Source organism: Mirounga angustirostris, unplaced genomic scaffold (genome assembly GCF_029215605.1).
Source record: "Mirounga angustirostris isolate CCGP_5_RB_7025 unplaced genomic scaffold, mMirAng1.0.hap1 SCAF_6, whole genome shotgun sequence".
NCBI lineage: Eukaryota > Metazoa > Chordata > Mammalia > Carnivora > Phocidae > Mirounga > Mirounga angustirostris.
Window position 1 is genome coordinate 129,524,392 of NW_026991714.1, and position 21,510 is coordinate 129,545,901.

Genomic DNA, 21,510 nt, shown 5'->3' on the forward strand with positions numbered 1-21,510 from the left:
GACTAATATATATGCATCAGATGTTAATATACTATTTGTAAAGGCGTAAAACCACCTTCCAGGGGATAATAAACATGCCTGAGCTTGTTATTCATGGCTTCTCTCATCTAAGTGCTCATTTATTTACCAATTATCAAGTTATTTAGTAAATATTGAATCAGAAAAATTAGTTCAATGATCCTAAGGAAAAGGACAAATTCTCCCCACCTCATGAGTGTGCACAGGAGATTCAGGTTCTCTCTCTATTGATCAGTGCTGGGTAAATGCTAAGCAAATCTTCTTAAAACAAACAAACAAAAAAAGGCGCCTGGCTGGCTTAGTTGATGGAGCATGCAACTCTTGATCTTGGGGTTGTGAGTTTGAGCCCCCACATTAGGTATAGAGATTACTTAAAAAAATAAAATAAAATCTAAAAAAAAATGCTAACCAATTCTTAGTCATCTTCCACTACCCCTTACTCCTACCATGTTTCATAATCTTTATTTATTTAAAAAAATTTTTTAAAGATTTTTATTTATTTATTTGACAGAGACACGGGGAGACAGGGAACACAAGCAGGGGGGAGTGGGAGAGGGAGAAGCAGGCCTCCCACGGAGCAGGGAGCCCAATGCGGGGCTCGATCCCAGGACCCTGGGATCATGACCTGAGCTGAAGGCAGATGCTTAACCACTGAGCCACCCAGGCGCCCCCATAATCTTACTTTAGATATCTAGTTAGATTAGCTTCATATTCCCGTCTTGAGATCACCTTGAACATCATAACTGGACTCTACATTTACAGAACAGCTTTTATGGTGAAGGAAAAATAACCAACAGCTATTTATTATGTGTTAGGTATCATATATACATTATCTCATTTAATCCTTACACAACTCTGTGAGGTAGGTACTATTATTATCCCTATTTTAGAAATTGGGCAACTTGAGTTAAGTAATTTGATCCAGGTCATTCAGCTACTCAACAGGGTTGAAAGAAACTGGTAGGACTTAAAAACCAGCAACAGGAATAACTGTGCTAGATCTTCCCAACTCCCCAGGCTCACTTTTCTTGTCTGCACCCATCCCTAGAATTTTGAGATTCAAATGAAATAAAATATCAGCAAGGTTTTATAACCTATGAAGCATATTCCAAAATGGCACATACTATTTATAAAAATATACAATTAAAACGCAGTTTATTTGTAATAAAGGATAACATAGCACGAATACAGAATGTACACATTTCACAATGACAAAACTTAGGTACTTAAAAACTTTTTATTGAATTATAACATACATACTGTAGAGCTCACAAAACTTACGCGTGTAGCTTAATTTTTACGAAGGTAAAAGCTGCAAAAAAATAAAAAGTCACCACCACCCAGATGATAATATAAAACATTACCAGTATCTCAGAAGCCACCTTCAGGCTATGGGATATGCTTTTGAGTTAGAGACCTGGATTCGAATTTTGACACTTTCACTTTCTTCTTGCGTGACTTTGGCAAGTTGTTTAACCTCTTTGGGTTTCGGTTGAGCCACCTGTAAAGAGAGGATAATAATGCCTTATAAGATTGGTGAATTAAAGGAGGTCATAAAATGTAAAATGTCTCACAGTGCCTAAAAGCGGTTCCGCAGTGAACGGCAATTATTACAGTCAAATGTTACAGGCGATCGCCACCTCCCACTTCCTGCCTTTCTGTCACTCACTTTTTGAAACTTGCTCTTCCTCCTATTCTTTTTCTCCTTCTTTCTCGCCCCTCCTACTGCCGTATATGGCCTTCCCAAGGTGTCGTAAAACTCTCCTCCCCGCCCTCCATGTGGCGAAAACGCAATCACGCTTGACGGCGCGAGGTGGCTCAGCCGCAAGATGGCGGCGCTGGCGGAGGAGCAGACGGAGGTGGCGGTCAAGTTAGAGCCAGAGGGACCGCCGACGCTGCTACCTCCGCAGGCGGGGGACGGCGCTGGCGAGGGTGGCGGCGGCACTACCAACAACGGCCCCAACGGCGGCGGCGGGAACGTTGCGACGGCGTCGTCGTCGGCCGGCGGGGATGGTGGGACCCCCAAGCCCTCGGCGGCTGTCTCCGCCGTTGCTCCGGCGGGGGCGGCCCCGGTGCCCGCCGCTGCTCCGGAGGCCGGCGTTCCCCACGACCGACAGACTCTGCTGGCCGTGCTGCAGTTCCTGCGGCAGAGCAACCTCCGCGAGGCCGAAGAGGCGCTGCGCCGTGAGGCCCGGCTGCTGGAGGAGGCAGTGGCGGGCACCGGAGCCCCGGGAGAGGCGGACGGCGCCGGTACAGAGGCGGCTAGCGCGCTTCTCAGCCGGGTCACAGCCTCGGCCCCCGGCCCCGCGGCCCCTGACCCTCCGGGCACCGGCGCTTCGGGGGCCGCCGCCGTCTCGGGCTTAGCGACAGGTCCTGCGGCTCCGGGGAAAGGTGAGCCGCGGAGTCCCGGGGAGGCAGGGCACTAAGAGGAGCAAGCCGGGAAGGCAGAGGCTGGCAGGCCTGCACCTCTGCGGGCTTGTTTTGAATTTCCTGGGCCCGCCTCTAGGGCCACATGCCCGCCCCTTTCTCTAGTGCGCCGGCTGCGCAGTCAAGCCCTCTTCCAAGCTGTCAGTTCCAGTGAGAGGCTGAGGAGAGCTGTTGAGCAGAGGGATGTCTGGGGAGGGTGGGCGCCGAGAGGCGGGGACCTTCAGGCTTTTGGTCCCTTTCTTCTTTTTTGGGTTCTTGAGCCTTGGCAGGTCTGCATTAACACTAACAATATTTATAGTCTGTCACTTCAGACTTAGTGAATCAGATCATGTAGAGGCGGAGTCTAGGAATCTCCATTTTTGAATATATGCTTCCAAGTGGTATTGACGTATGGCAAAGGTTGAGAATCATTCATTTAGGAATAGGCTTTGGACAGACCTGGGTTCAGAATCTGTCTCTGTTGCTTTTACTTGTGTGATGCTAATTCTTCCTGAGAATAAGTGTTCCCCCCTCTATTAAATGGGTTATTGTGAGGCTCAGATATAATATATATAAAATGCCTGGTACTGATAAATTTATGCCCAGCACCTAACACTTAACACCTGAGACCTCCTTCCCCAGCCTTTTCCTAGCAACTGTAATTGCAAAGTCCATGCAGTAAAATTCATACACAATATGAGGTCTCAAAGGTGATCCTGAGCTGATAATAAACGTTTATTGAATTAAGTTGTGTAGTGCAGAGCCTCTAGCCAAATTAATCTGTATTTATGAGACCTAATCTTTGCAGCATTGCCAGAAGTGAAGTATGAATATGTAGCATTGTATCCCGCAAATAGAAATGTGCAAAAATATGACTGAGAGGAATCTTTTCTGAATGCTGAACTTTGTGAATGAACTATAAGATGGATGAATTATGTTGGTTATTTTTCTGTAATCTCTCATCTCTTCAGAAACTTGACCTATCATAACTCAGAAACCAGTAAGAAGGAAAAGAGGCCATCAGAGTAACCAAAAGAACTTAAAACATTTGTGCAGTGAAGAGCACAGCAGTATTATAATTGCAACTTAAAATTTTCCAACAAACTGATTAGATTGACAGGTTATCATTGTTTGGTATTGCAATATTACAAATAAATACTCATGTTTTCTGCCTTGGAATGATGTTTATAGAAATTATTTTAAGCATATAAATTGAGTTATCTTTTGGAAACAAGGCTCCGCCTTCCCACCCTTAAAATGCTTGCATTTTATAAGGAGTGATAGATGTACACATATCCTACAGGATAGGATGTGTTATAGGAAAGTTACAAAATACTTAGGTAGCTCAGAGAGCTGGGAATCTTACTTCAGGACTTGGCTTGGTGGTGATGGGTGCCATTTACATTGAGCCTTGAGAGAAGATTAATATAGTTGTTTGATTTGCACATACCATGTTTTACGAATTTTGCCTTTGAGGTAGCTGCAGGAAAAATATTGAACCTTTTTGTTACTGATTTGAAAATTTTATTTTAAGATATGAACAAGCTGAAGGAGTTTGGGATAGGTGACTGAAACAAAGTGAAAATCCCATTGAAAGAGTGTATGATTGTGTTGGGGAAGAGACTTTGAGAGGAGAGGGACAAACATCTGAGAAGCAGTTTACCTCTGGACCTTAGCAAAGCAGCCTTAGTCACTTGGTATGTATCAGTCATTTTTTGAAGGTTGTTCTTCATTTTTTAAACAGTTGGAAGTGTAGCTGTAGAAGACCAGCCGGATGTCAGTGCTGTGCTGTCAGCCTACAACCAACAAGGGGACCCCACAATGTATGAAGAATACTATAGTGGACTGAAACACTTCATTGAATGTTCCTTGGACTGCCATCGGGCAGAGTTATCCCAACTGTTTTATCCTCTGTTTGTACACATGTACTTGGAACTAGTCTACAATCAACATGAGAATGAAGCAAAATCATTTTTTGAGAAGTATGTGAATTTTATATATATTATATATATAGCACATATATATAATGTATATACACATCTGTAACCACACAAATGTAAGATTGTAACTGAAAAAGTATTTCATGAAGGAGAGGTACCTGGTGCTAGAACCTAAAAAGAGGGAGTTTGATCTAGTTGGAGAAGTCAGGGAAGGCTCCTAGAGGAAGTGATACTTGAGGTAAGATCAGAAGATTGGGTAGGAGCTAACCAGATGAAGAGAAGAGGGAAAAGCATGTGTGACACCTCTGGTGGGAGGGGTCATGGTAGGTACAGAGATGAAAGAAGGCCAGTGTGGATGGAGCAGAGTACAGGGTCGAAGCTGGGCTGGAACAGGCAGGTTCTTGGGTCATGTTGAGGGTCTTTGTTTATCCTGAGAGCAGTAGTGGGTTGTATTGGGTAGTATTAGATTTGGCTGAGATTCCCTGAAAACTCCAATAATAATGGCATAAATAAAATAAAAGTTTATTTTTTGTTTTTATCCTAAGAGCAGTAGGAAGCTGTGTTAGGATTAGATTAGACTGAGAGTGACTGAAAACCCAAACAATAGAGGCTTAAATACGATAAAAGTTTATTTCTCTCTCATAAAGGTTAGGCAGTCCAGGACTGGTATAGAGTCTTTGATTACCAGGGACCTAGGCTCTCTCCATCTTGATGCTCTTCCATCCTTGTCATGCAGCTTCCTCCTGTGGCACAAGATGGCTCTTTGGCTCTGTGCAGTCACATCAGTGTTATAGTCAGCTGGGAGGGCATACATCCTTCCTCGAAGTTGCACACAACTCTTCCTTTTTTTATGTCGTTAGGCAACGGCTACAATTACGTACAAGGGAGGTAGAAAGTGTGGCCTTTGCCTAGGTGTTCATGTGCTCAGCTAATATTCAGATATTCTGTTGTGAAGGAAGAAAGAAAAAATGGATGTTTGGGGACAGTGAGGTGTCTCTGCTATAGAAGCCATCGAAGGACCATGTCATTATTAGATTTGCATTAAAAAAATTTTTTTTTAAAGTAATCTCTTCACTCAGCCTGGGGCTGGAACTCACAACCCCGAGATCAAGAGTTGCACGCTCTACCACCTGAGCCAGCCAGGCGCCCCGATTTGCATTTTGAAAGGACCTTTATGCAGTTGGGAAAATAGATGGTGGTGAGGGGGAACAGAGTGACTTTAGAGTGACCAGTTTGGGAGGTTATTGTAGTGGTTCTCAACTGGGGGTAATATTATTCCTGCTTCCCGTTGGCTATTTGAAACTGCGTGGAGGTGTTTTGGTTGTCATAATGGCTAGGGTGGGGAAGAGCAGGTGGCTTAGGGATGCCAAATGTTCTAATATGTGCAGGTAGTGCTACTTAGCAAAGAATTGTTCTGCCCCAAAATGTTCTGTTGAGAAACACTAGACTAGGGTACAGTAGTGTTTGTGAAGGTAAGTAGACATATTGGTGAGGCAGTTGGTGATGGATTGGATATGGAAGTCAGGGAAATGAAGGTATTATTGATAACCCCTAGGTTTCTGGCTCCCCCATCGGGATGGAGGAGTACCCTTCACTAAGATAGAAAACCCTGGAAGAGGACCTGGTTTGTCAGGTTGTGGAGTAATCTTGGCTTCGGATTTGAATATGCCTTTGACTCATTTAAGAGATACCAAGTTGATAGATGAATGATATATAAGGCTCTGGAGCTCTGAGGAGATGTAGGGACTGGAGCCATAAATTGGAGTTGTGTGTAATATTGATGGATATGGATGAGATTGTCTGGGGTGGGGGTGGGGGTTATGAAATAAGTCAATGAGAGGCCTAGACCTGGGCCTTGAGGAACACTAACATTTGGAATAGAAGAGATAGAAAATGAGTAGAAAGGATGGCCACGTAGAAGAGGTATGTAAGGAGAGGTCAGAGAAGTAGGAAGAAAACCAGGAGGGTATTGAGTTATAGAAGCCAAAGAAAGGAGAGGTTAAAAAGGAGGTGGTACTTAGCAGTTTGAATGAGAGCATTTTAGTACAAGCAATAGACCCAAAAGCTGGCATTTGTCAGATAACACAAGTAGTGGTAATACAGGAATAATAGAACTCGGGACACTTAGCTTCTATGCCATTATATCCATTCATTATTGTATGATACCTAATAGAAGGTTTATAAAGCAAATGTTCTGTAGCTCAGCATTTTTGAAAAAATTAACAAAGGCTGATGATGACAGAACTTCTACTCTAACCTAATTTTTCTTATAGTATTGTCAAAAAAAACCTCTTTCTCTCCCAGTCTCATGGGATAGCCATTTCTTCACATAGGAAGCTAGAATATCCTGGGGGACTCTGTCTCCTTGTTATGGACAATCTCAGCCCTTGCCCAGACACCATGCTCAGATGAGGTTATGGGCAGTGACTGATGTGAACACCAGGAGGCTGAGATTTCTAATTTCACTGAAATCTTGGACAGAAACAAATCTTGTCTTGATGAGTCATAAAAGGGTAACAGGGGTAACAGTTTAGGCATCTGTTGGCTGTGTATCAGAGCTAGAGCCTAGTATCTTATGTTTAGTCATTGTTCCCTAAATGTTTTTGCATTGTTTGCTGCTCTTAGTGAGTGCCAAATATATGATCTTTAATTTTACTTTATTAGGAAAATTAAGATTTATAGAAACAAAAGTACATTTAAATTTACTAATTTTCACCAAGGCTGAAAGCTTTACTTAATTACCTTTGGTAATGGTGAGTAAATGGAAGTGTTCATTCTTTGGTATCAACATTTGTTTGTCCTTTAGTCATATTATTTTACTGATGTTTAATAAATATGTCTGGTATTAAGAATATAAGAAGTCATTGAAAATGATGGGTTTTATGAGAATGCCATGTATTGATTATTGTTAAGAGGCTGGGTGATAGGTTCATTGAGTTAATTATACTAGTTTCTACTTTTGTATATGTTTGAAACTTTCCATAATAAAAAGTTTTTAAAAGTGGGTTTTGAGAGAACATAAAATTTAGTAAAGCAGAAGTTCTAATTCAAATGTCTACCAGTGGTGGACATCTTTCATTCACTTATGGTATTTATTTCAAATTCTCTTAAAATGTTAATGATACATTTCATTAGAGAATTAAATTTTTAAATTTCAGGATGAATTCAGAAACTGAATTGTAATCATTTTGAAATGAGTTACTTCTGATCCTGTAGCTTAGTCCAGGATTATTCAGACTGCTACGTTGAAAATATTCTGGGATGTTTATAAATATATGGGGGAGAGCAGATCCCTTAATGATTACATTGAAAAATGACTTTTTAAAATCACTGAAACAGGTTCCATGGAGATCAGGAATGTTATTACCAGGATGACCTACGAGTATTATCTAGTCTTACCAAAAAGGAACACATGAAAGGGAATGAGACCATGTTGGATTTTCGAACAAGTAAATTTGTTCTGCGTATTTCCCGTGACTCGTACCAACTCTTGAAGAGGCATCTTCAGGAGAAACAGAACAATCAGATATGGAACATAGTTCAGGAGCACCTCTACATTGACATCTTTGATGGGATGCCGCGTAGTAAGCAACAGATAGATGCGATGGTGGGAAGTTTGGCAGGAGAGGCTAAACGAGAGGCAAACAAATCAAAGGTATGGGAATAAACCTAAGAACTATATAATGCAGATTATGAAAAACTGTAGCATTTCCATCTACATAATTTACACATTTTTCTTATAGCTAGTTTGGGAATAACCGTACCCTGTATACTAAGTTTCATGTTCTAAGGATGATGTGTAAATTAGTGAGAATTTGGGAATGGTTGCATTTAACAGAACCCTGACTACAGTGACTGAAACAAATAAGGGATTTTGCATACATGTATAATGAATTGCAAAGGAAAGCCCTCTTGCTCTGGCATAAGGGCTCCACAATGCCATCAAGGGGCCTAGCTCCTTCTAGTTTCTCCTCCATCATCTTTAGAATGTGGCTTTCTTCTTTGTGCTCCCAAATGGCTGTTGTAGCTCCAGCATTGCACCTGCATTCCAGGAAGGCAGAAGAGGGAGGACAAAAGGCATATCCCCGCTAAATCTCTTTCTTATCAGGAAAACAGTATTTTTTTCCTAAAACCCTACCCAGTATATTTGTGTGTACATCTGTTGGCCAGAATGACATTATATGGCTATTCCCAGCTGCAAGGGAGTCTGGGAATAGAAATGATTTAACTGAGCATATTGCAGCTCAAACAAAATCAGGGTTCTGTTAGTAAGGAAGAAGGGGAGATTGGCTATTGGGTAGACAAGTACAGAATCTGCTTCAGGGTATAAATTACTATATTGTAATTGTGAGTCATCCTATCAAGATATGAAAAGGATGTATTGATGAATGAAATATTAATTTTGAAATTGTTGGCTCTTTTGACTTGTAGGTATTTTTTGGTTTATTAAAAGAGCCAGAAATTGAGGTGCCTTTGGATGATGAAGATGAAGAAGGAGAAAATGAAGAAGGAAAACCTAAAAAGAAGAAGCCTAAAAAAGATAGCATTGGATCCAAAAGCAAAAAACAAGATCCCAATGCTCCACCTCAAAACAGGTGAGGGAAAAACTTCAGGAACATGTGTGGAGGTTTAGGATGAACTGTTATTATAGAGAATTCAGTTTCTTAATAGAGTGATTTTCAGTCTGTTTTTCTTTCACAGAATCCCTCTTCCAGAGTTGAAAGATTCAGATAAGTTGGATAAGATAATGAATATGAAAGAAACCACCAAACGAGTACGCCTTGGGCCAGACTGTTTACCCTCCATTTGTTTCTATACATTCCTCAATGCTTACCAGGTTGGTAAGATAATTGTGCAATTTCTGCCTGGAGAGTCATGTAAAATGGTGACTTACCACTAAAAGAAACTTAGATGTGTTAACTAAGACGGAGTTTTCTTTTTTAAACTCTTGATGTAAATATAGCTTAAACACAGAAGTTAGGAAAGGATAATTGGAATTTGGAATAGATAGAAGGCAGTGTTGAAAAGACCTTTAGCAACTTGCAGGTGCCAGAATGTTGCTTATGCGTGTCCCTTGTTTTACTGATCAGAATTCCGCTAGCCTTTGAGGAGGAGGAAACTGTAGTTTATCTCTATTGAACTTGGCTTAAGTACTTATATGAACTTAATACTTTTTATTAAGGACTCTATATGTCTTTATAGATTGTAATAAGCTGCTGAGGATATATTTACTAAAGTACAAAAATGATTAACATTTTCTTCATATCGTGTGCTTTAAATTTGGAGGGCAAAAGGGGTGAATGGTGACATGTTCTCAAAGTAAATACTTTTGGGGCACCTGGGTGGCTCAGTTGGTTAAGCAACTGCCTTCAGCTCAGGTCATGATCCTGGAGTCCCAGGATCGAGTCCTGCATCGGCCTCCCTGCTCAGCGGGGAGTCTGCTTCTCCCTCTGACCCTCCCCCCTCTCATGTGCTCTCTCTCTCATTCTCTCTCTCTCAAATAAATAAAATCTTTAAAAAAAAAAGTAAATACTTTCAAACAGTGGGTTTCATAAGAGAATGAAATCTCTTCTATGAGAAAAAGAGTTATCATTATATAGTTTCTAAGATGTAATTTTCCCCCCAAGACCATATTGTGTAGTACAAAGTTCTTATTTTTTTATTGGCAGGGCCTCACTGCAGTGGATGTCACTGATGATTCTAGTTTGATTGCTGGAGGTTTTGCAGATTCAACTGTTAGAGTGTGGTCTGTGACACCCAAAAAGCTTCGTAGTGTTAAACAAGCAGCAGGTAACTGAGATGACCTGTGAAGATGTGAACTCGCCCTAGTTTACACCAATCTGGATTCCATGGAGTATACATAAGACATTGTGATCTCAGCAGAATTTCACTTGATTTTACTTTAACTCAAAATGCTAACATTCCCAAGCGAGAAGTACATTGGAGTGGCAGTCAGGAGACTGGGGCGCTAGACTGGTTTAACTTTTCTGGGCCTCAGTTTTCTCATCTGTAAAATGAGGGGATTGGGTTAGAAAACTCCGTAAGGTTAAAAATCTAATTTTATGACTGTTTGCCTGTGAATTTTTAAAAATGCCTTTAAAGTAAATAGTGGGAGAGTACATTCTGTTTTAGCTCTAAAAATGGCTTAAAAAGAACTAATTTTAGGATTTCACTTTAAAGAAAGTTTCTTGCTAAATGTATTATTTAAACAAGATAGTATATTTTCAAAAAATGTTTAATATTTCCATAGTTTTCATTTGGTAAAACATGATATAGTGAGTTGCTTTGAGTTTTAATCATAGTTCCGACACTGAGCAGCTATGTGCACTCTGGCAAATTGTTAATTATTCGGAACCTCAGTTTCCTATTCTGTACACTGGGATGGTTAGAGGCATCAGCACTGTGGGTGGTACGTAGGACTGTTCAGACGAGATCGGGCGCGTTCAGGGTGGTATGGCCGTAGATTGGTATGTAGGACTGTTCAAATGGTAGTTCTTCTTCTGAACCATGATGTAATTGCCTTGAAATATTCTAATGAATGTACTTTTTTTTTTTTAAATGAATGTATTTTAAAAAATCAATATTTTTGGACCATTTTAGATCTTAGCCTCATAGACAAAGAATCAGATGATGTCTTAGAAAGAATAATGGATGAGAAAACCGCAAGTGAGTTGAAGATTTTGTATGGTCACAGCGGGCCTGTCTATGGAGCCAGCTTCAGTCCGGATAGGTAACATTCAATGAAAAATTAAATACTGCTGCATTATATTGAGATTATATATAAGTTAATTACTGGAAACATATTGGGAAAAATTCTGTTAGAAAAATCTCATGGATGCCTTTTTTTTTTTTTTTTTTTAAGATTTTATTTATTTATTTGAGACAGAGAGAATGAGAGAGAGCACATGAGAGGGGGGAGGGTCAGAGGGAGAAGCAGACTCCCCGCCGAGCAGAGAGCCTGATGCAGGACTTGATCCAGGGACTCCAGGATCATGACCTGAGCCGAAGGCAGTCGCTCAACCAACTGAGCCACCCAGGCGCCCTCATGGATGCCTCTTAATGCATTATCTTTTAGAATCTTGCCATTTGCTAATTCATCTTGGGGTACTGGTGTATAAGATAGCAACTTAATATATACCCAAATTTATAGAATCAAGATGCACAGCTTCAGGATTTGTTGGTTTTAAAAATTAGCTTTAGTTTTTGTATAACCCTGATAGGGGCCAAATTGCTTCTTTGGGTTCCTGCCTTGGGCTTGGGGCTACTGCTGTATTCCATCATCTCCAAATTCAGACAGATTTCTGATATTAAAGGCATGTTAGCTGTCAACTGAAGATTTTGTGTAATCAAAAGAATTAAGAGGATACTGAAAAGGGAATTTGAAACCCACAAGTAGGTATTTGCTTATTTTTCGTGATCTCTGACATTCTGTAGAAATTGGAGGGAATTTTATATTCATAATAACCATTTGTATCTTATGTGGATAATAGCTTTCAGTCCATCAACATTTTCATCTTTATGAAATCTTGAGAGTGAAACTTTAATAAGGTTTACCCAGATGATGCATTTTTACTTGAGGGAAACCTCTAATTTCAATGAAAACCGTAATAGTTTGAGTGGTTCAGCTTTTGTGTTTATCCCTGAAAAAGGTAAAATATTACCTACATGTCTATAGTGTTGTTTTTGGTCAAAAAGACATTTCCTTTTTTTTTTTTTAAAAAAAAGATTTTATTTATTTGACAGAGACACAGCGAGAGAGGGAACACAAGCAGGGGGGAGTGGGAGAGGGAGAAGCAGGCCTCCTGCGGAGCAGAGAGCCCGATGCGGGGCTCCATCCCAGGACCCTGGGACCATGACCTGAGCTGAAGGCAGACGCTTAACGACTGAGCCACCCAGGCGCCCCAAAGACATTTCCTTTTAAATGCTTATGCAAGGGGCGCCTGGGTGGCTCAGTCGTTGGGCATTTGTCTTCGGCTCGGGTCATGATCCCGGGGTCCTGGAATCGAGCCCCGGATCGGGCTCCCTGCTCCACGGGAGGCCTGCTTCTCCCTCTCCCACTCCCCCTGCTTGTGTTCCCTCTTTCGCTGTCTCTCTCTCTGTCAAATAAATAAATAAAAAATCTTTAAAAAAAAAAATGCTTATGCACGCCAGAGATGAAAAGAGCCATTTCCATTTTAAAGTAAAAAAATTGTTGAGTTTTAAGTGATATATCACATTTCTTAGTTTTTCTCAATTGACCTTTTTGACAACTTTTTGTTGGTACCCTTTGGTATAATTTTTTATAAGAAGTGTGATTTTTCCAATATACTTTTAAAAATATCTAACCTCGGGGCGCTTGGGTGGCTCAGTTGGTTGAGTGTCTGCCTTCAGCTCAGATCATGATCCCAAGGTCCTGGGATGGAGCCTGCATCCAGCTTCTTGCTCAGGGGGGAGCCTGCTTCTCCCTCTCCCTCTCCCTCTGCCTGCCTCTCCCCCTGCTTGTGCGTGCTCTAATAGATAAAATTAAAAAAAAAAAAAAACTAACTTCATTTAGTAGGTGCTCAGTAGATGTAGTGTTAGAGCTAACATTAGTTTGGTTAGTACTTTCAACTTTTGTTATCTACTGTGAATTCCATGTATAATGTAAAAGATGTAGCATGTCAAGTTAGCTATATTTATCATACTCAAATGTACAGAGAAACTGGACAGGTAACTAAGTTATTCTGGGAATCAAATATATTACATTCTCTTCTCTCAGGAACTACTTGCTTTCCTCTTCAGAGGATGGAACTGTTAGATTGTGGAGTCTTCAAACATTTACTTGCTTGGTGGGATATAAAGGACACAACTACCCAGTATGGGATACACAGTTTTCTCCATATGGATATTATTTTGTGTCAGGGGGCCACGATCGAGTAGCTCGGTAAGAACATTGTGATCTTACGACTGGCAGAATGGTTTCTTTCTGGGGAATTACAGCTCCAGCCAAACTCATTTCACTTCTATTATTTGGGATCTTTTTGAGAATGTCAGCATTTATAGCTCCTTATTTGTAAACGAATTTGGGGAGTATTACTATGTCTGCAATTATGTCCATATCGAGTCCTCCTTTTTTCCCCTCAAGCTATTTAACATGCTCCCAGCCCCTCCCACCAGCTAGATTTTCACTACCACTATAAGCACTGCTGGTGTTTTCCTGTGATCTCCTTAAAAGTTCAGGATGAGGTAACTCAGGTTCGAAACCAATTTTGTGGTGGCCAAAACTAGCGAAAAATACTTTTCTATGGGTTAGACTAGGAATTGGGGTAGGAAAGGCAGGTACATACAGAGAACTAGAGAATTAAAAAAACTTGTACTAGATCAACTTAGTTTTCCTTAAGAATGTTACTTTGTCTCAATCATTCCATTTTCTTTCCCTCAGGTAGCCAGTGAAGGGGGGACCTATTTGGAGCTAACATTTCACATGGGTGTTTCTGTATTTATTTTAGAATTTTGGCAGTTAACTATTACCTTTTTTTTTGTTTTGTTTTCAATGCCTTTTTAAAAAGGCTCTGGGCTACAGACCACTATCAGCCTTTAAGGATATTTGCTGGCCATCTTGCTGATGTGAATTGTACCAGATTCCATCCAAATTCTAATTATGTTGCTACGGGCTCTGCAGACAGAACTGTGCGGCTCTGGGATGTCCTGAATGGGAACTGTGTAAGAATATTCACTGGACACAAGGTATTTTATACCTTCATTATTACGGCACACAAGGTTGCTTTTGAGATAAAAATATTTTAAAAATTAACCAGTAACACATATTAAAAGAAATGATTCATTCCACTAAGCTTTAAAATTCTAGCTTTCTCTTTATTAGATATTTTTAATCCACTTTTGATTCTTTCCATGGACTTCTTTTCTAGGGACCAATTCATTCCTTGACATTTTCTCCCAATGGGAGATTCCTGGCTACAGGAGCAACGGATGGCAGAGTACTCCTTTGGGATATTGGACATGGTTTGATGGTTGGAGAATTAAAAGGCCACACTGATACAGTCTGTTCACTTAGGTTTAGTAGAGATGGTGAAATTTTGGCATCAGGTAAATGACTAGAAATGGCTTTGTGATAAAGGGTAAATGGTACGTTAAAATGAAACATTTAGTGTTGACTGTGTTAGGTTTTGCTTCTCTTAGCCATGATTCCAGAGTATCCCCTGACATGTGTTGACTTCTCAGGTTAAACTGCTTGATTTTTTCACCGGAAACAGTTAATATATAAAATAGATCTGACAAGAGGTCAGAATCTAAATATGGTAGATGCTACTAAAATGGTTTCCTTTGACTTCCCCTTAGGTTCAATGGATAATACAGTCCGGTTGTGGGATGCTGTCAAAGCATTTGAAGATTTAGAGACTGATGATTTTACTACAGCCACCGGGCATATAAATTTACCTGAGAATTCACAGGAGTTATTGTTGGGAACATATATGACCAAATCAACGCCAGTTGTACACCTCCATTTTACGCGAAGAAACTTGGTTCTAGCTGCAGGAGCTTATAGTCCGCAATAAATCGGTATTAAAGACCTTTTGGAAGCTACTGTTTGAAAAAGGGAGACTAAAAGCAAATACCTCAGTGATTAATATTTAAGCTACAAAGAATGTTTTGTCTATATGGATCTGGAAGGATGCTGCTTGGAAAATCTGAACAGGACAGTTCCACGTTTCTATAGCAACCACATTTAACTAATTTCCGTTAGTTGAATAAGAGGTATTATGTTCGTGGAGGGACATTTATGGTGCTCTGGATGTGTGGAAACTATGCATTTTCTGTTCAAATGCTATTTTAATTTATTATGTTTAGGAAAAAAAATCAGTTGACTTCAATAATCCATCCTGCTTCAAGATTCAAATCAAGTAATATAATACCATCTTGAATTTTAGCTGAAGAATTCTATGAGCATGTGTTTCTGCTGTAAAAATGTGGTTACTGTATGGCACTCAAGTACTATGTTAAATGATCCACTAACATTTTTGCTTGGCCCATGACTAGTGGAATGTTACTGGTAGGGTGAACTACAATTTCTTTCTAAGAACTAGATGAAGTACAACCATCTACTGACATCTGAATTTATACCTGTTGGATTCTGAGTGCACCCAACACTCTATAAGCCAGGTGAAGAAAATTTAGCTTCCATGTTCTACTTCAGCTAAAATAGCTACATACAACCTAGTACACTTGAAGTCAGACAGACATTTCAGTTGCTTACCTCCAGTACTGAGCCTTGCTTTGGGAAACTAAAAGATTTAGACCAAGTCACTGCCAGTTTTTTGCCTTCGTTGCATTTTGTACAGTTTTTATATTTTTGATATCTTGTAAATAAAGACAACCAGCTTTTCCAGGTTCATAATTTATTGTACAAATTGAGTATCACATGATGAGTTGACATTAGCTTCTCCAGGCATGGGAACTTAACAGATGAGGTACAGGTTAAAATTCTATAAACAAAGCAAAAATAGTTTAGACACAATTGTGTTCAACTCTACTTTTAAGGTATTCAGTAATTACTAGTATAGGACTATCCATGAACCCCCTCAAATTGAATGCAAATTCCTCAGATTCTGAGTCAGTAACCACCCCAAAATGAAGCATCTCTCAGCTTAATACAGTTTAACCTAACACTTCACCTTTAACAAAAGAGCTGCCAACAATTCAGCATGATCCTGAATGTATGCTACTGGAAAAGTCTAGTGTACAAAGTAACATTTTATTTTTTTTTAATTTTTTTAAAAGATTTTATTTATTTATTTGAGACAGAGAGAATGAGAGAGAGAGAGCACATGAGAGGGGGGAGTGTCAGAGGGAGAAGCAGGCACCCTGCCAAGCAGGGAGCCCGATGCGGGACTCGATCCAGGGACTCCAGGATCATGACCTGAGCCGAAGGCAGTCGCTTAACCAACTGAGCCACCCAGGCGCCCCCAAAGTAACATTTTAAACAGTAGTAAACATCTCAGATAAAATTTCTCCATTTTTATAATGGGGATACTACCACTCTCCCCAAAAGTTGGGAGGTACCTCATCCGGATAACTGGGCAAAAACTACCTGTTTGCCAGGAATAAGTCATGGACCACTGCATTCTGGGGTATGTAGTCTTAAGTCAATAGTTTTGAGATTGGAAAAGCTTTTAAGAGCAGAGGAAAAATTTTCTGTGGAGAGCTACAGTAAATAAAGATCTGGGTTTTGGGTTTTCTGCACATCATCTACTACCAAAACAAATATTTATTCACTCAAGCATGGGCAAATGGAGGTTGTGGTGCCCCATAAGAAGAAAATGAAATCTATGGGAATTTAAGGAAAATATAAAATTGCTTATATAAAAATTCGAGGCTAGCAAAAAATAAGATATACTTGAAATGTATTTAAAAGGTTGGTTAATAATTATTACATAAAGGGCTTATGTAAGAGAAATAAGGTCTTCACAAAGAGAAAGACTTAACTGTTAAATGAGAAAAACAGGGAATGTTAAGAAAAATACAAATGGTAAACAAATGGAAAAAATGTATAACTTCATTAAAAAGACATTTTCACTCATCAAATGAGCAAAGGTCAGAAACTGATTATTCAACATTGGCTAGGGCAAGAGAGACACCCTCTTACAAAGCTGGGTGCCCCATAACCTTTGGGGAAAGCACCTAAGCCTAAAACAATCATACAGACAACACATCATGCTCAAAAGTGTTCAATGCAATGTTATTTATATTTAAAAAATCCTAACAGGGAACAGATATAAATCATATATCCATAAATACTCATACATTCAAATAATAGAAAAAATATTTGTTAGAAGACAGTATTACAGTCATGACTCATAGCCACTGGAAACCAAACAAAAAATATTAAAAAAGCCAAACCAAAATGTTAAAAATTGTCAGGGTAACAGGATATGAACAATATTTTCCTCTTGTATGTAACTTTGCACAATGACAACAATTTACTTCTATGGTGAGGGAAAAAGCCCTAACAACAAAATGGCTGTTATAAACTTAAATGTCAATTCCTTACCATTTATGTTGCTTTCACAGCTGGTGTTTTTTTAGACCTTAACTTGAAGTATAAGATCATCAAAGCAATGCCTCCGTATGTGGCCAGTACACACTGAAAAAGAAAGGAGAAAGTAAACAAGAGCTTTTGCCACTTATATTATTCTAAAATATAACTGCTCAAAGGTATCATTAATACTTACATTCATTCTACCTGTGAGAGTATAAGAGTTGAAATATTTTTTGATACCAGTGAAATGGAATTGAGCATCAGTTTCTGGACCTGCCATGATTTCAATCTTAAAAAAAAGAAAGAAAGCAACAATAAATTGGTTTGGATGCAATTTAAAAGAAAATTAAGTTTTGTTTTTGTTTCAAATATTTTATCTTTTTAAGTAATCTCTACACCCAACATGGGGCTTGGAACACACAACCCGGAGATCAAGAGTCACATGCTCCACCAACTGAGCCAGCCAGGCACTTTTTTTTTTTTTTTAAGTTTAAAAACCTGAAAAATCATTGCACATAGGTATTATGAGGTTTTTTTATATCTTGCCCAGCACAGAAGTAGCAAAGATGGTGGAAAAAGCCTTGCTGATAAGAGAAACTCAGAAAAGACTTTACCTTGGTTGCTGTTGTATAACGTTCCAAAATACATATCAAATCACTTAGCAAGGAAGAGAACACAGTAGTCTCTAAGCACCCCCCACCCCTTAACCCAACATTGCTTGATATTTTTGTACTAGCATGTTACACTGTGCATGGACTCAATCAGTTTTAAGAGTAGTTGAAAGTTGGAGCTTGTGATGATACATTTCAAAGTTTCTAAAAAGGGTAACCACCAACTAAACAGCTCAACTTGCAACCCCTTTCACAATTTTTCTTGTGAAATAATTAAGGACCTCCATGGGAAGGAAGAGAAGGTATCATTTACTAAATGGAATTGATACTACCATTTTTTAAAAATTAGCATTTTAACAAAAGGGATGCACATCAGAATAAGAACTGGAAGATTATTTACACAGTTTAAAGAATTAATAAGAGCATGCTGGTTCAAGTTCTTAAAAATGGAGATCCTACCAAAATGTCATTATCAAAGCCTGTCAACTAGTTATAAAGAGCAGGATACCCACCGTCTAGGCTGCAGTGCGCTCAGCACCTAACCCCCACCCCCAGCATCCATCCATACTAGCTACTGGTGAAAGCTGGAATCCCTACTCCTCACAGCAAAATAGATAAAAGATTTAAATATAAATGGTAAAACCAAAGAATCCTGGAAAAAAACATGGACCAAAATTTTAATTACCTTAGGTAAGGGAAAATACAAAGGACAAAAACTAGAAGGGAAAACATAAAAATGATCAAAGAAATGTAAAATGAAGCTGATATTTAACCATCAGACTGGGAAAAATAGTAAGAATGTGGGAAAATAAGCATCTCCGCTGTTGCGTGAGTATAAACTGGTACAACTTTTCCTAAAGTGCAATTCTGGAATAGCTTCAAATTATAAAATTAGTATACCCTTTTATGTAGCTGGTTCACTTGTTCTCCAGGAATTTACCCTTATAAGAGATACCACAAAGGGAAACGTTATATGGTTCAAGAACAGTGACTGAAATGCTGTTTATGAAATAAACTGGAAAAACTGAAAGTCCATCTACATACAGAAGACTGATAAAATGATGGTTTCCATTTGAGGAAATACAATGTGCATAGATCCTTATGCACTGACATGGTGTCCCTGTGTAATGTTAAACAGTAAAAAAAAAAAAAAATTCTATTTCTGGACATTATATTACAGAGCACATAAGTGGTTCTCCAAGTCTGGTTCCTAGACCAGCAGCAATAGCATCACTGGAAGCTTGTTGGAAATGCAAAATCTCAGGCCTGACCTCAGGCCTATTCAATCAAAAACTCTGGGGCCCGGATAATCTGTTTTATTGGGCATTTCTGATGTAAGCTAAGGTTTGAAAGACACTGCAGTAATAGAAAACCAAATATTTGTTAGTAATTATATAGAAAAAAAAAAACAACTCGAAAAATATGCAGCAAAATTTTGGAGTTATAAGTACCTATATTTTACACAGGCATATATTTGTTATAATAAAAAATAACAAAGGCACATTCAAAAGTCACCAGAACAACACTTGAAAATTCGTATGTATGACCGCCTATCTACCACGACCGACGCCACGCCGAGTCGATTGGCAACATAGACGAGCCGGTCGAGGTCCGGTCGAGATTGGTAGGCAGTGGCAGTGACTCAGCTGGCTCTTGATGAAATGGAAGAGGGAGAGATCTGTGAGGAAGTCGTTGCTATGGAAACTGGCACTCCCCTATTTACCATTCAAAGGCCTTCAGAGGCGTTCACGTGCACAGAATTGGCAATGAAAATTTGGACAAATGACCTTAATTCTGAACAGTTGGAACAATGAAGGAAATCCAGACTCAGGGGCCTTGGCCTTTCCAGCTCAAGTAGGAAAATTTGCATTAAAATAAATCTTTATAATGTAGCTTTTATATTAACATTTCATTTTACTAGACTAGTTTCCCCCCCCTTCATCTTCATGATACACTTTTGGATTCTTACAGTATTAAGTGGGTTTCTAGGAGAAACCCTACATGTTAAAACAGGAGCTTAACTTAGTCAAATTATTAACTGATAACCCCACTACCTTATGGGTAACAAAAATTTTTAGGAGGATGTGGTGTCCAAATGAAACAATACTAAAGTGCTTTAAACTTCTCTCGACACAGTATGGGAGGAAGACTGTGATATTCCACAGAGGACTAATTCTGACTGCAGGGAAGGGCACGGTATAGGAACTGAAATTTAGTCTGGGTCTTGAAGACTCTTGTGAAGGTGAGATGGAGGCAGGAGTGGGGAGTAAAATGTTGCTGGTGAAATAAACAATGGGACAAAAACCTACAAGCCTTGGGGTCTGCACCCTTCAGCAAACTGCACATTACTTTTAGACAAAGATCAGGAACCCTTGTGCTAGAGCACCCTCTGTGGAATAACTCAAACTGAAACCTTATTCCCTTTCGAATCGTACAAAGTTTAGAAAGACCTAAGGAAAAAATTACCTAAGACTAATAATTGCACTGTTAAATGGTAGCCCGTGGAGAAGTCTAAGCATGGGGTCTTGCTCTTGTTTCTAATTAACCGGCCCACCGCTACTAAACATTAATGAAACCTTCCACGTCTTTCTTCACCTGTGAAAAAAGGCCCAAAGTGACCAAATGTCCTCGCTACTTTCTCATTTTCTTGAAACTGCTATTTTCCTGTCTGACTGGACATCTACCTGGAATGGTGAGATCACGAGATAAAAGGAGGCAAAGTCGAGAGGTACTCGGGTAACAGAAGCAGCGTCTTGCACTTCAAGGAGTATACAGCTCTCTGTTCTGGCTATCTCTTAGGAAAGGCCTTTCCGCTGATCGGACACAGACTGAAATCTAACCCGCTTACTGCGGGCCTGGCGAACCGCAGGGGCTGGGCCACACACACTCTCGCTTTGACAAAGGCTGCAGCGCAGCTAAAGAAGGCCTTGCTGGCCAGCTCCCTAAAGACAGCACAGTGGAAATAAACTGCTATAGGCATACAGAGGAAAAAAGGTTAATTTGGCCAGAAGCCCGAGTTTCATTCAATATTACGTCGCTGGGTGACCTTGGGGGACTCCCTTCGCTGAGGGCCCCTTTTTTCTCTATTGTAAAATACGATCTAAGGGCCTTCGGGAACTATGGGAGCCTCTGGGACCTCCTATCCGCCTCACCCCGAGGCTTCCCAGCCCAGTCCAAACCCTCGCGCCCTGGCTCTCGTTATCTCTAATTCCTTTTCCATTCTCCACTGTCCTCGCACCCCAAAGCGAAGACCTAGCGGTGTTCCTGAACCAGGAGCGGTCGGATTTCTATGCCAGCCCTGTAAAGCGGACGCGCGAGGCCTGAGCCCGGGTTCCCGTCCACACACCCACCTTGCAGAAGGCTCCAATTCCCCCGGTTGTGTCCTTCAACGTACGCAGCTACCCCGCAGTCGGCCGGAAGAAGCCGCCTCCCCCGCACGCTTTCAACGGGCCAGAACGATTCAGCCTTCAGCGTCGATTGGCTACGGCTCGAAGTCCCGCCCTTCCGCTTCCTGTTTCTA

At 40.1% G+C, this 21,510-nt stretch overlaps 2 protein-coding genes across 2 annotated transcripts; one reads left to right on the forward strand and one right to left on the reverse strand.

Annotated features, from left to right (window-relative positions):
- Positions 1–1,821: 1,821 nt before the first annotated feature.
- TAF5 (TATA-box binding protein associated factor 5) lies at positions 1,822–15,727 on the forward strand. The gene is made up of 11 exons (XM_045878747.3): positions 1,822–2,409; positions 4,169–4,406; positions 7,704–8,019; positions 8,796–8,959; positions 9,066–9,201; positions 10,034–10,154; positions 10,965–11,094; positions 13,102–13,266; positions 13,892–14,069; positions 14,252–14,429; positions 14,682–15,727. The coding sequence occupies exons 1-11, from the start codon at positions 1,848–1,850 to the stop codon at positions 14,897–14,899; spliced, it is 2,406 nt and encodes an 801-aa protein (XP_045734703.1). The 5' UTR covers positions 1,822–1,847; the 3' UTR covers positions 14,900–15,727.
- Positions 15,652–21,480, reverse strand: ATP5MK (ATP synthase membrane subunit k). The gene is made up of 4 exons (XM_045878748.3): positions 21,341–21,480; positions 17,573–17,668; positions 17,392–17,484; positions 15,652–15,826 (listed from the first exon to the last, which is right to left on the reverse strand). The coding sequence occupies exons 2-3, from the start codon at positions 17,657–17,659 to the stop codon at positions 17,395–17,397; spliced, it is 177 nt and encodes a 58-aa protein (XP_045734704.1). The 5' UTR covers positions 17,660–17,668; positions 21,341–21,480; the 3' UTR covers positions 15,652–15,826; positions 17,392–17,394.
- Positions 21,481–21,510: the final 30 nt, after the last annotated feature.